This window comes from Peromyscus californicus, unplaced genomic scaffold (genome assembly GCF_007827085.1).
Source record: "Peromyscus californicus insignis strain IS unplaced genomic scaffold, ASM782708v3 Scaffold_12__1_contigs__length_115047231, whole genome shotgun sequence".
Lineage (NCBI taxonomy): Eukaryota > Metazoa > Chordata > Mammalia > Rodentia > Cricetidae > Peromyscus > Peromyscus californicus.
The window spans coordinates 57,653,131-57,666,255 of NW_026294413.1; the positions used below are offsets into that span (position 1 = coordinate 57,653,131).

The following is a 13,125-nucleotide window of genomic DNA, read 5'->3' on the forward strand; positions in this document are numbered from 1 at the left end:
CTGCTGACATCAACCTTATCTTGATGTCTTCTCCATGAGACAGGACCTTTCAGAGGTCAAGAGAAGCCCAGACATTTCCAGAAAATTCCAAAAAGGAGTCAGCTGTGTGTTTGTTGGTTTTATGATCTTGACATGTGTTTCTAGACACAGGACGTCTTTACACAGTCAGAGTAAGGCAGTAGCATGTTGTGCCAGTTTCAAAGAACTAACTCCTTTCTTTAGGACCTGTTGGCTGCCGATCTGAAAAATGCGCCCTTTCCTGGGATGGTGTCAGTGTGTCACTGTGTGGCCTTACACACACAACATCATTGGCAAAGATGTCATGGCATTCGTGGTCACTTATGAACATGAGCTGGGGGAAAGTGGCCCTCCAGTCACCCCCATCCTGTGATGTGCCTTAGGAGACCTAGAGAGACTGGAGGCAAAGATGAGGTCACAGAGCGGGCCTGGGGCCACCTCAAGACATGGACTTTGTTCTCCTGGGTGCCGGTACAAGTGAGGACAGGCTGATCATGGTCCCCCAACCTGTGACAACTCCATCCCAAGCCTAGACAAACCCTCATCCACTTCCAGTTGGACCAGAGATGGTCAGTGCCACTGCTGGACCATACGTCACTGAGCTGGGGAAGGAAGAGCTGTGCACGCACGGAGGCAGCCCGGCCATCACAAAGCAATGTCTTAGTCAGCGAGGACCGCAGCAGGGATATCGGGATCAGAGGTGAAACCAGATTGGAGTGCAAACAGCGCGGAGGCAAACAGCTCATTGTGAACCTTGTGAGGTTGCTCCGCACGGTGTGCTGTTTGCTACTCCATCGGCAGGGTCAGTGCTGGACTCTGATGATCCAAGCCCTTTCTGTACCTTCTCTTCATCTTTGTGCAACCTAGATTGACCCAACTGTTCTAGAAAACACCTAGCAAGGCTCGGTCTGCATAGGACACACGGAGCTAGAAGAAGCCTTGGCGTGAAGCCCCTGAATTCAGGTCCCTGAATCTGCTCTTCACTAGCTTCAGGACTGCAAATAAATGGCCTGTGTCATCGTTTCTACAGTGTCACTCTCAATGGCCTGAGATCCCAGTAAGGGACAAACAGGATGTACTCAATGGAGATGTAGACTATGGCCGGTCAGCGTCACCTGCTGGCAGCACCTGGTACTGCAGCCGACCGGCCGCCGAGCCTGAGCTGTGGAGGAAGGAACTTTAAAAACCACATGAGCAGAGAAATAAACACCCAATAAAGAGGTAAAGACTGTATGGAGTGGAAGTGATCAGAGACCACCATGGTCCAGAAGGTGTCCCAGAGTTCCAAGTTCTTACAAATAAAAAGAAAACTGCCTCTTAGCCTGGCCTCCTGCAGGCCACTTTCCACAGTTACACCTTGATTTTCAGAGCGTTCTCTGGGAGACTGCCCCACCTGTCAGGACACATGGACTTCAGGAATTTGCCTCAGTGGTTTAGTGGAACATACCTCTCTCCAAGCCAGAGGTCCCCCCAGCTGCCTCGATATTCTTTACTCTCCACTGTATGGCGAGCCCTTTATAACCTCGGTCCTTACTTTTAAGGTTTCTTTTGCATCCGTGCGGAGCTTTGGGTGTCCCTCCGCCAATCTCTTCCTGCCTGCGTGTTTTGAGATGAGATCTTTCTCGGGGGACCTGAGCTCACTGATCGGGTGAGACTGCCTCACCCGCAAGTGCCAAGGCCCTCTCTCCCCGACCTTAACCACGCTGAGGTTACAAGCACGTGCCGCCATGCCTGACTTTACCGAGCTCAGGTGTGTGGCAAGCACTTGGCCAGCTGACCCATCTCTTTCTGTTTCTTCCCCATACCAGAAGGAAACATGCGGTCGGCAGGAAAGTCAGGTATGGAAACAGGCCGGGCGACACAGATCACAAGGCGGCTTTATTATTGGATTAGTTGCGTGGGGAAGTTCTCCCCAGAAGCAGCAAGTGCAGCTGTTAGAGCGCAGGATCCAGAGGAAGGAGAGGCTGCTGGGGTCGAGAGGCCTACTCGCTTGGAGACATGCGGGGCTCTCTAGGGGTCTGTGGCAACCTCGGGGAGCTGGGGGGGGCCTTCACTTCTAGAGGCCCCACGTGTGGAAAAGCAATGTTTCTGTCTCATTCCGCTCTGGAAAAAAAAGAAGTGGAGAAGGGAATCAGTATCCCCCCCGCCCCAGAAGCAGCCACCTACACCCACATTCTTACCACCAAGGAAAAACATTTCCCAGAGCGGAGAAAAGAAAATTCCCAGGGTTTTCCTAGCTTACCCGTGGACTCCAGCCACAGGGATAGGCACCGTGCCCAGAACGCACATTCTGCTCCTTATCTGGACTTCTGAGGACTTTCCAGCCTCCCAGGGTCTCAGAAAGGCTTGTTTATCAGTCCCTCGGGGTCACAGAAAAGCTGCCTGCTTACCGGCTTTTCTTGCGGTATTCCTGCAGCGCTTTCTCGGCCACTGTATCCATAAATTTAGGGTTATCCCTAGAGACTTCTTCTGGTAACACCACTGTGATGGGGTCAGAGTCAAACAGCTTCACCACGACCTCAGTGACACGGGAGGGGACTTCTGAGTCCGAAGAGTGGGTTGTCACCTAGGCAGAAGGAGGCAGGTGAGGCATCCATACACGAGGTCTAGAGTGTGCCCTTCTTCGCCAAAGGATATGGAATTTCTCTTTGCCCCTTCAACCAAATGCGGATCTTCCGTTATCTGTCACTAGACAAGATGTCTAGACAAGTCAGAGCAAAAACATCCCAGTCTGAAAGAACAGATGTCATTTGAAAATGAGCAGCTGAGCAGGCACTCCAGAAACTTGATTTTCCAATGTTTTCTTATGATCTTGTCTTATTTTCTTGTTTTCCACTTTGTTGGAGACAGGGTCTCGCTATGTAGTCCAGCCTGGTCTCAAGCTCCCCACCCTTCTGCCTCAGTCTCCCCAGTGCTGGCTTACAGCATGCCTGGCCCCCACATTCGCTTGTACAAATGTTAGAGCTGCTCTGTGGTTGAAATGGGGAGGGGGAGGTCCAAGCGTTAAAGGAAGCTGTTTTCACTGCCTGACAATGAACCAATTCATGTGCCACTTAACTCAATCCCCGGTAAGAAAGCAGCTTGGCAGTCAGGCTGACGGGTCGACGGGGCAGGAAAGTTGCCCAAAGTTCCCCACCCTTCGCAAGCCACGGAGCACGGGACTTCCCTAGTCCCTGCCAGTGGAACTCAGAGGTGCTCTTGTGTAGTATCTTTGTCCCATTCCACCTCTAAGAGGCACGCATCATCTCTAGACCACACAAGGGCCCCAGCCTAAGCACAGCACGTGACCGGAACACAACTCACTGTGGAGACCCGAAGGTAATACTGGTCTTCTCCTTGTGTGAGGTTAGCCAGCTGGGACAACCAGCTGAACTGCTCGTTCAGCTGCTCCAGCAGGGATGAGGTGTTGAGCATCTTGGTCTGGAGGGAATGAAGCAGCTCGTTGTACCGCTTGGTCAACAGCTCGGCCACCTCGAGGGAGTCGTTCAGCTCCTGGCGCAGGTGAGCCTGCGCAGGGTTGTTGGCCGAACAGTCTGTCGGGAGAAGAAAGGAACAGAACCCCGCAGGGAGAGTTAGGGGGAGATGAAAATGACCTTGGGGACCAGTGCCTGCAGCTGGAATCTGCAGCAGAGCTACTGTTGAGTGGAGCTCCACAAACCATGAAGCAGTCCCCCGAAATGGACATCAAGGCACTGCTCCCTTCGTGCTTTGGGAAGCAGTGGTGGCGGCGCTAAGCTGTGCTGGAGCAGCATGAGTGAGTTCTCTCTGAGTAATAGGCAGGACCAGTCTTGGTGACTTGTCCCAGTGCTGCTGACCATTCTCTAGGGAGCGCCGAGGTCAACTACTCCATGTGTTCAGACCCGGAGTTACTCTAGCTGCCTTAGTTCCTCCCGGGAGTCATTTCCAAACAGAAGGAACCTACTGTGCACTGGACACTCCCCAGAGAAGAGGAGCATTATTTACCTAGGTGCACCTACTGTGTGCCAGACACACATCAGGTGCTCCAGGTGTCCTTTTCTCTCAAAGTAGGCATCAAAACTCCTGTTTTACCAGTAACGAAACGGGTTTCCAGAAGTAAGAAACTTGCCCAGATCTATAAGAGATACAATCTGTGGAACCAAGATTGAACCCACATCTTCAACTCCTCCACCTGAGCTCTTCCTCCTCTGAGACAATGGTTCTACAACATTCGCCAAGCTTATTTTTGGGCATGTTTGAGAGATTTAGACATTGTGGTTTGGTGCCGGGGTGTCGATCCTTGGCTGCCCTCGTCCACCCACAGCTGGCCAATGGGCTCCTGCAGAGAACAGTGAAATTGCAATCTTCCTTTCTGGTCCTTGAGTGCGCTGCAGATCTCAGGTTTCTAGGACCTACAGAGTGTCCAAGTGGTCTGAAAACCAGTTCCCCCCCCCCCCTCCCCATTATTTTTAAAGCATCCAGGAATGGCTATATGAAAACGAAGCAAGCAAGAAAGAAGAGAGCCTTGTGGGCCCTATGTGCAGCTGCGATCATTCATACTAAAATAAGACAAAATGTTGCGTGGGGCAAGAAACAGGATTAGAGACAAGAAGCCAGGCTGAGAAGAAATCTGCGAGAAATAACCTGAACGTTCTTGCTACTGAATATCCCAAAGAAGGAAAAGTCCCTGAGGGGCTACACAGTTGGTGGTTCTCAACCTGGGACCTTGTTACCCACCAGGGGACATTCTGGAAGTTCTGAAGATATTTCTGATGGTCACAGTGGAGGGAAGGTGGCATCTGGCAGGTGGAAGCCAAAGATGCTGTTAAACGCTCAGCAGTGCAAAGGCCTGCCCCACAGGGTTGAATCAAGACATCCCAGGCTGCAGGTCCCTGGTAGAGCCTATCCATAAAATTGTCAGCACCATAAATAAGAGCTAATGGGTGCTAGACATGGTGACGGCTAGAGTGTGGTCTAAGATCTCTAAGTCTGATGTAAGAGATCCAGGTGACTGGCTTCCTTGTGGACAGACCCTCTGTCATTCAACTAGCCTGACAGTTTCCTGGGGAAAGCCTGCAGGTGTGGCCATATACTTGTCTAACATTCCACACCACAACCTTTGGAAACACTAATGTTTGTTTGCACGGACTCCTAACATCGCGGGAGTGAGGCTAGGAATATTTAACCAGACTCTGAAGGCCTGTCCTGGCCAACCACAGGTATGAAGTAACAGCAAAACCACAGGGTTGATAAGGAAGATTAACCCTTTGTGATCTGAGCAGGGAGCGCTGCAAAGTCCGGGAACCACGGAAAAGACTGGGCTTGAAGCAGGGGCATTTGATCGATAGCCAGACCTGACAAAACTTTGAGGAACAGTTTTGTTGGCTGTTTGTATTTTGTTTTGTTTTCTTTAGGACAGAATCTCACAATGTAGCCAAGATTGGCCTTGAACTCACCATCATCCTATCTCAGCCTCCCAAGTGCTGGGATTATGGGGGGGGGGGGTGTACCACCACACCCAGATTGCCTGGGGAACTGCTGAAGGAAAATATTTCATCTTCTGAGGGACTCATCCACCAAAAAAGAATGTGGCAGGATACCAAGGACCACTATCACAAAGACATAACTCAGGGTCCCGTGGGAGAAACCCCAGGGTGCTATTCACAAGCACAGCCTAAGTGAGATGTCTCATGTCTCATAATCTAAGTCACTTAGCTGTTCTACAAGATGAAAAGAGCTGTACCCAGCTCACAAGGTCATTCTGAAGGGTGAGCAAACATCTGAAATGTTTACAGCAGTGCCTGGCACGTGGTGAGTGCTCATTAAACAAAATGCATGTCGTCTGAGACTTCATAATACGAAGGAAAAAAACAAGGTCTACTGTCCTTGGCACTGTGGACAAAGTAACCACGGGAATTGCTGGTGGCTGTAGTCAAATTCTATGGCGACACCCACCGTGGACTGTGGGTTTACCATGGGCCATCAAGGTGGTGGTTGCTTTAGATACACCTCATATGTGTTAGAACAATCTGCATCTGAACTTGATTTTTAAATACAACAGGTGTCGCTCAGTGGTAGAGCACTATCCCAACTCCCAAATCATGAACCCAACTCTAGACAGGAGGACAGTAGGCTGTATATCAAGGTGAGGACTTTTCCAGGGACCCCAGCTCACAGACAGAGAGCTAGTCTCTGAAGAAGGACCCTGCCAGTGAGTCACAGGTGACCCAAAGTCAGATGACCACAGTGCCAGATTATAGACTGGTCCCCCACTCACCCACAGATAAGATCTCCCGGCATTTCTCACACTGGCCCTTCATCTTCAGGCACCCTGTGGAGTTGTGGCGGATCTCCTTGCACACTGTACGGTCATCTTCACCTTCTGGATACATATGAAGGGAGAAAGAGGCAGGCTGAGGCACACAGCCCTTTGGAAGGGAGCCCACCCAACACGACTCCACACCTCTGCTCAGCCCTGAGGTCAGTGGGAGATGTGGCATGGTTGTTTGCCTGCGCACATGGAATCAGATATCCCCATGGCTTCACGGCAGGTACGGCCCGTGCAGCCACCACCTCCATCTGAGGAGCTCTCTCCTGCCATATCCCCTCAGCTGTGTGCCTTCTGGCATGCCAGCATTCTCAGATCTTCATTCTCCTGGGCTGGTATCCCTCCTAACCGGCCGTGGAGCCCCATGGTGCAAACCACACACCATGTAGAACATGGTGTTAGGACACAAAGCACCAATGAAGAATATTGCTCCTTAGACACTGGCTTCTTGTGTCCATGTGACATTTCATCCTTACAGACATTGCACACTAAGGTCACGGCCATGAATATCTTCTTTAAGGGCGAGCAAGGCTGTAATACAGTTCACTGCCTGGAAGGACAGGCCGCACACACCTCGCCCTCAAGAGTTCCTAAGAAAGAAGCTGTGGTCCTGTAGGAGGGTCACAAAGAACACAGGCTCCAATCTTTACTGTGCTAAATTGAACTGGACCCCACATTGTCGTCTGCATTCCTTTACCCCCATCCTAGCTCCTTGAACCTGTAAATGGAGAGAATACCAGCCTAAGGGGCCGCTAGGAACATAAAAAGACGGCACATGCCAAGCCCTGGAAGAGCCTTAACATCTGGGAGGTTCCCTTTCCTTCTGGGAAAGAAAGGCAGGGTTTTCTGACCTCTTATGAAATCCACGTCCGGGAACTGGAAGGCTGGGCTGTGGAACTGGACATCCATGGCCTGCTGAGCCTGGTGTATCATCTCGAAGAAAGGCTGGAACATGTTATGGAAGCTCAGGGGCCCATAGTGGGAGAGAGGCATGAGGCTGCGGACCAAGCGGGACTTGGGGTATAAGAAGTGAGGCCTCCTGTGTGGAAAGCCGAAGGGTGAGAAGTAGTGGGTGTCCTGGGGCTCATGGGTGAAGAACCGGTCCTGGAAAAGCGTGTCCATGATGCCAGATGCCCGGGTAAAGCTGTCCTGCATGGCGTCTAGGGCTTGGCTCTGCTGCCGGTCACTCTCCATCAGGGAGTCAATGCGGTCGCCATTCATCCAGAAGTAGAAAGGGGAACTCTGGTTCAGAAACTCCTCCAGCTGGGACCCAGAGAAGCACAGTGAGGAGGTGTTGACTCCAGTCCCGCATGCATCCTCCTCTGATCACACAGCAGGTGACCCTAGTTCCCACTGTTCTGCCTCCCAGAGGATACTCTGTCAGCTCATGTCACTCTTCTACCTCTCACAAGTCTCTTCAAAAGAATCCCCTCTCACCTTTGACCATAGAGGACAGCCATGCCCACTGGGCTGGTCAACCTTCAGGAAACAGTGAATCTTACTAAGTCCCAACCTTGTGGAGCTCACAGGTAGGGACAGAATCAACGCTAATATGCTAAATATTCTTAATTCCTTTCTCCTAGCTGAGCACAGGTTTCTGCCATACCATGAGGCCATCTCCCCCAGCTAGTTCAAGGTCTCCTAAGAGATGGTACCCGGCAAGCAGACCTGGGATGATTGTTTACATCTGCACTCATGTCAGACATCACCAATCAACCATGACACTAGAAAGGCAAGTCGTCAGGCAGTGCTAATCAACCGTATCCAGCCTATGGAACGAGGCCTATCTCATGGATTCTCCATGTTCCTCATTCAGAGCCCAGGCCGTGGACACGTCTCCTTCTCACCTGGCGGCCAACGAGACCAGAGCCGCTTCTGCAGACACGGGCATAGAACTTCATACAGGTCTGCTTCAGGCAGGGCTTACACTCTTCCCAGAGGGCCATCATGGTCTCGTTGCACACTTCCGGGAATGCCTTCAGTTTCATTTCAGAATCCCTGGTGTCATCGAGAGCATCCTTCGGGAAGATAACAGGGCCAGGTGAGCCACACAGAGTCCCGGCAGGTCTCCCTGGTCTATGTTCAATGTACTCCTGCAGCCCTCATCTTCGCCCTAGCCCTCTTGTCCTGCTGCCCCCCACTGGGCTCTCAGCAGCCTCTTCTCCTCCAAGGCCCAGATGTTCCCTAAGCTTTCCCTGACCTCTCTGACTTACTGCTCTGACAGTCTTTTCCTCAATCTCCACCTCTCCCTTATGCCTCACTTCCTCTTTTCATTTCCCCCAAGACACCAGTCTCATCTTTCTATGTAACTGTGGCCCCTGACATGCAAATCGAAGCTATCAAAACAGAAGTCACACCAACCATCAAACTCATTACTGTGCCTTTGGCCCAGTCATTGGCTCCAGGGAATGCCAAAATAAAAATTTTAAATCCTGTGCCTGAAGAGATATTAGTTTACTGTGGATGTGGACGTCTACATATAGATATGGAAAAGAAATGTGTGTAAATGGTGGATATGTGTATAAATTCTGCTCTGTGTGTGTGTGTGTGTGTGTGTGTGTGTGTGTATGTGTGTGTGAGTGTGCACCAGAGCCACCTGAGATGCTCAAATGCGGAAGACAAGTTAAGCAAATGTTAACACAGCAGCCTCCAATTATCATCAGTGGTCTTAGCTACTGAAGGTCAATTACATTCTAAAAATAGTATCGTGAACCGTGAGGAATTAAGATACGTTGAGAGTGAGAGAAATACATCCGCATAACTTTCTCTGCAGTATAACATTATAATTGTTCTGTTTTGTTGTTCATATCTTATTGTCTGTAATTTCTAAATTAAGCATTATCATAGATAGGTACATAAACACATCTAGAGGGCCTGGTACTCTCCACGGCTTCAGGCTTCCACTAAGGGTTTTGAAGACTGCCCCTTGTGGCTAAGTGGGGTTGGATAGATGACTAAGGACAGATTACAAAGATTTCGCATTAATTTTTAAATATTATAATAAGCACTTTCATGTTAAAAGTAATTTTGAATACAGAAGAAAGGAGTAGTGGAGAGTAGCCAGATGCTGCTGTGATCCCCCTCCCGAGTCCCGCACCATGCCCTATCTTCAACAAGGATTAGAAAAATCTATTGAAATGAATCTGGGCTTCAGGCCCTGGGCCAGACTTGCAAGGAAACCAGATCCAAGACCTCAGCTCCGAGGCTTTCGCAAGCAAATGTGCTTTCTCTGTGTCCTTGGTCCAGGCCGGCCAGCTTCAGCAAAGCCCTGTAAAGACTGCGCTAGGACACCATGGCAACCCCACGAGACATCTGCCCACCATGTCCCCTTCCTCCCCTCCAGCAGGGAGAGGGCAAGGCTTGGCCCTACCTCCTTCTTCTTCTTGGCTTCCTCTAGACTGTTGAGCAGTAACTTGCGCTCCGCGTTGGTTTTTTCTATGAGAGTCTTGATCTGCTTCACTCCCTGGACGGCATTTTGAATTTCCTTGTTAATGTACTTACTCCCTTGGGTGGACATTTCTGTGAGAGAGAGAGAGAGAGAGAGAGAGAGAGAGAGAGAGAGAGAGAGAGGAAGGTAGAGTGAGTTGAATGGAAGAAAGGGCTGGAGCAATAGCCCGGGAGCCAGTGGGGCTCTGAGAAAGCTCTGCTCTGATGGGGGCGGTCGGAGCGGCCAAGCTGAGACATTGTCACCACCACCCCAAACCAGTGGCAGCTGCTATGGTCTCTGTCCTGCCTCTGTGTCTCATCACAGGGCTCATGGTAGATGCCACCCCCACAGCTCAGGAACACGCACCACAGGAGCAGTACAGAGAAAGGCAGCCATACTATATCTGGCCCCTGCCATGCGATATTTCAAGGAAAAGAGGCGGGGGGCAGTGTTAGTTAACCTTTTAAGCATCAAAATAGAATAAAAGTCTGTGGTTGTGGATATAGCTCTTTCTGGAGTTCAGCTCAGCCCAGCCTTTGAACTTCTTTGTTCCGGCGCACAGTGTCAGGGTGATGAGGACAGGAAGATCCATGAAACAGCACAGGACACCATGGAGACAGGAAGGTAAATGAAGAGCTGCAGTCACCATGGAGACTGTCACCAGGGCACAGCAGCAAGTGACGGAGGCGATGACATATGGTGTCACAGCGGCACCACTTACTGGGATGCTTATCCTGTGTCAAGCACCGTTTCCCACACCTCAAATGTGTTCTGTCTACTACTCCTGACGCCAGGGTCACACACATCCAATGAGAAGGGGGAGTGGATGGGGGCGGCGGGGGCGTTGAGCCAAGGGCACGAAGTTTCAATTACGCAGCATGAGTAAGCCTGGAGGTCAATGGTCCCCGCGGTACTCATGGTTAATAATATTGTGTTCTACCCTCTGTCATGTGCTAAGAGGATATATTTTAAGTGTCTGAACCGCAACAATAAGGCGAGGTGATGGATAGCTAATAGCTTGACAATGGCAATCATTTCACCATGCATATCAGTATCAGAGCATCAGGTTGTATTCTGTAATCTATCGTTTTGATGTATCAGTCGTATCTCAGTAAAGCTGGAGTTTAGGAGCAGAGTTGTGAGATCAAGAGAGTGGCCCAGAGGTTTACAAGTAGAACAGTGGTTCTCAACCTTGGGTCACAACTCCTTTGTGTGTGTGGGGGGGGGGTCGAATGGCCATTTCACAGGGTCACATATCAGATACATTGCATATCAGATATTTACATTATGATTAATAACAGTAGCAAAATTACAGTTATGAAGTAGCAATGAAAATAGTTGCATGGTTGGGGGTCACCACAACTTGAGGCATTGTAGTGAAGGGTCGCAGCCCAGGAAGGTTGAGAACCACTGAACTAGAGTATAGGGCAGACTCACACCCAGGACTGACCCAAATATCTGGGTTTTTAAATGAAAACCCCCACAGAACTGGTCAGCTGTGAACAAGAGGTTGGGAGAGAAGGAAGGAGGAAAGGCAGGTTTCCAGGAAAGCCTTGGAAGATGGGGAGGAAGGGGTGATCTCAGATGACTACTTCATGTTGAACTGTATTGTTCTTGCCCGGAGAAGGATACTGGTGAAACCAGGTTTCCAGGGGGAGAGGCTGAGGGACTCAAGGGTAAAACTGACCAAGTTTTAAATGGTCTGGGCACAGCCTTGAGAGAAAAGTAAGGGAGCCAGGTGAGGGGACCAGGAAGGAATAAATGAGTAGCTTGGGACATAGAGGTCAATGTCTAGAAGGCACCTGACCACAAAAACAAAACAAAACAAAACAAAACACAACACAACAAAGCAGGAGCTTAGAGACTCAGACGGAACAGGGACAGGGACAGACCCAGGGTGCAGTATGAAAACAGCCCTCTGCACTTGGGGACGAGCTGGGAGAGGTGGTCCTACCCCAGACCCCACCACCACCTGAGTCTCCTCAGTCTACTTGCCCTGGAGCTCATTGTCGGAGACCGCCTGCTCCCCCAGGACCATGCCATTGTCCCCTGCCAGCAGCAGTCCCCACGCACAGTAGCAGAATCTTCATGGTGCGGCCTCCTCTGGGTCAGGAGTCCTAGCAGATCTGTGTGGAAAGAACAGGAGAGCATCATGGTAACAGCTGGGCAGGCTCCTTATGAATTTCCCGCAGCCCGCCACAGCTCCCTGAGAAAGGAGGTGGGGTGGGATTGTAACCCGTAGCCCTTGTCTGTCTGTCCCCCTCAGCTAGCATGACTGCAGTTTATCCCTGAGGAACATGGGGGGAAAAAAATCCCTCTCCTATCCCCTTCAATGATCCCCTCAGAGCCCCCAGGGCTAAGTGTGCTTTTCGGTAGACAGAGATAACATTCACCCCCTTCCGTCAGCACAAACGGAAATTCAATCCATTTGATTACGTCTGGGGTGAGGCGTTTGCTGGGCTGAATATGGATTCAAGGGGTGGGGGTGGGGGTAAAGAAGCAAATAAGGAGAGAAGGACTGTGTAGGAAGCAGAGAAAGCAGAGCAAGGGAAGGGGAAGACAAAGCCGGAGGTTAGCCGTGCCCCCTCCCCCCCCCCCCCCCCCCCCCCCCCCCCGTGAAAGCCCCTTCAGGAGGACAGACCCATTGGCTCCAGCAAATCCCTTTCACATGCCTGTTCCCTCTAAGCCTGAACCAGCATGCTCTGCCAAGGTGCCCCTGCCACCACTGGGCTGGCTGCCCTGAGCCAGGGGACACAGGCTGAAGCCCCAGGATTACACAATGGATCCTTTCCCAGAAGCTGGATTGTTTGCATAAACACACACACACACACACACACACACACACACACACACACACACACGCCTTGTATCTCCAAGCCTGTGCAGAACGGCTTATCTGGGCTCACCGACTTCCCATAGCCACAGGAACAGAGAAGGGAGGAGCGGTCTTTCTTCCTGAAATGTCTCGCTCTGAAACATGCTCTCAGCTGGACAGGCCCATCGGCACACTGGGTAGATCATTAATAGGGAAGGACTCTACTGAGGCGTAAGTTATGGACACAGAGGCAGAGGAGCCGCGTGGGAGAAAGGACAGGCACTTTCCCCAGCGGTGGGTGGGCAGCTGGACCAGCCTGGTTTTCAGATCGACTAGGAAGGTCCCGATCTCACAGGGTCTCCCAAATGCTCACTGAGGCCCGAAACGCCTCCGGCAGGGGACAGACCCTTTGCCACATCAGAGATGAAGCCACAGAAATACCTGTGGGTGGGAGAAGCCTCGAGTGTGACTTTTGGGAAGTAATCCATTCAACAGCCTTGGAAATGGATTCAGAGGTCCTATAGTATGATGCCCAGAAGCAGGGCAGGGTAGCCAAGGAAGAGCATTGAATGGGAGGGA

At 51.0% G+C, this 13,125-nt stretch overlaps 1 protein-coding gene across 1 annotated transcript; it reads right to left on the bottom strand.

Moving 5' to 3' along the window:
- Positions 1-1,875: 1,875 nt before the first annotated feature.
- Clu (clusterin) lies at positions 1,876-11,821 on the bottom strand. The gene is given in 9 exon segments (XM_052732905.1): positions 1,876-2,121; positions 2,409-2,584; positions 3,322-3,551; positions 6,254-6,358; positions 7,156-7,567; positions 8,152-8,322; positions 9,675-9,823; positions 11,727-11,796; positions 11,798-11,821. Coding segments are annotated over 9 exon segments (1,347 nt in total). The 3' UTR covers positions 1,876-2,111.
- Between the last annotated feature and the right edge of the window lie 1,304 nt (positions 11,822-13,125).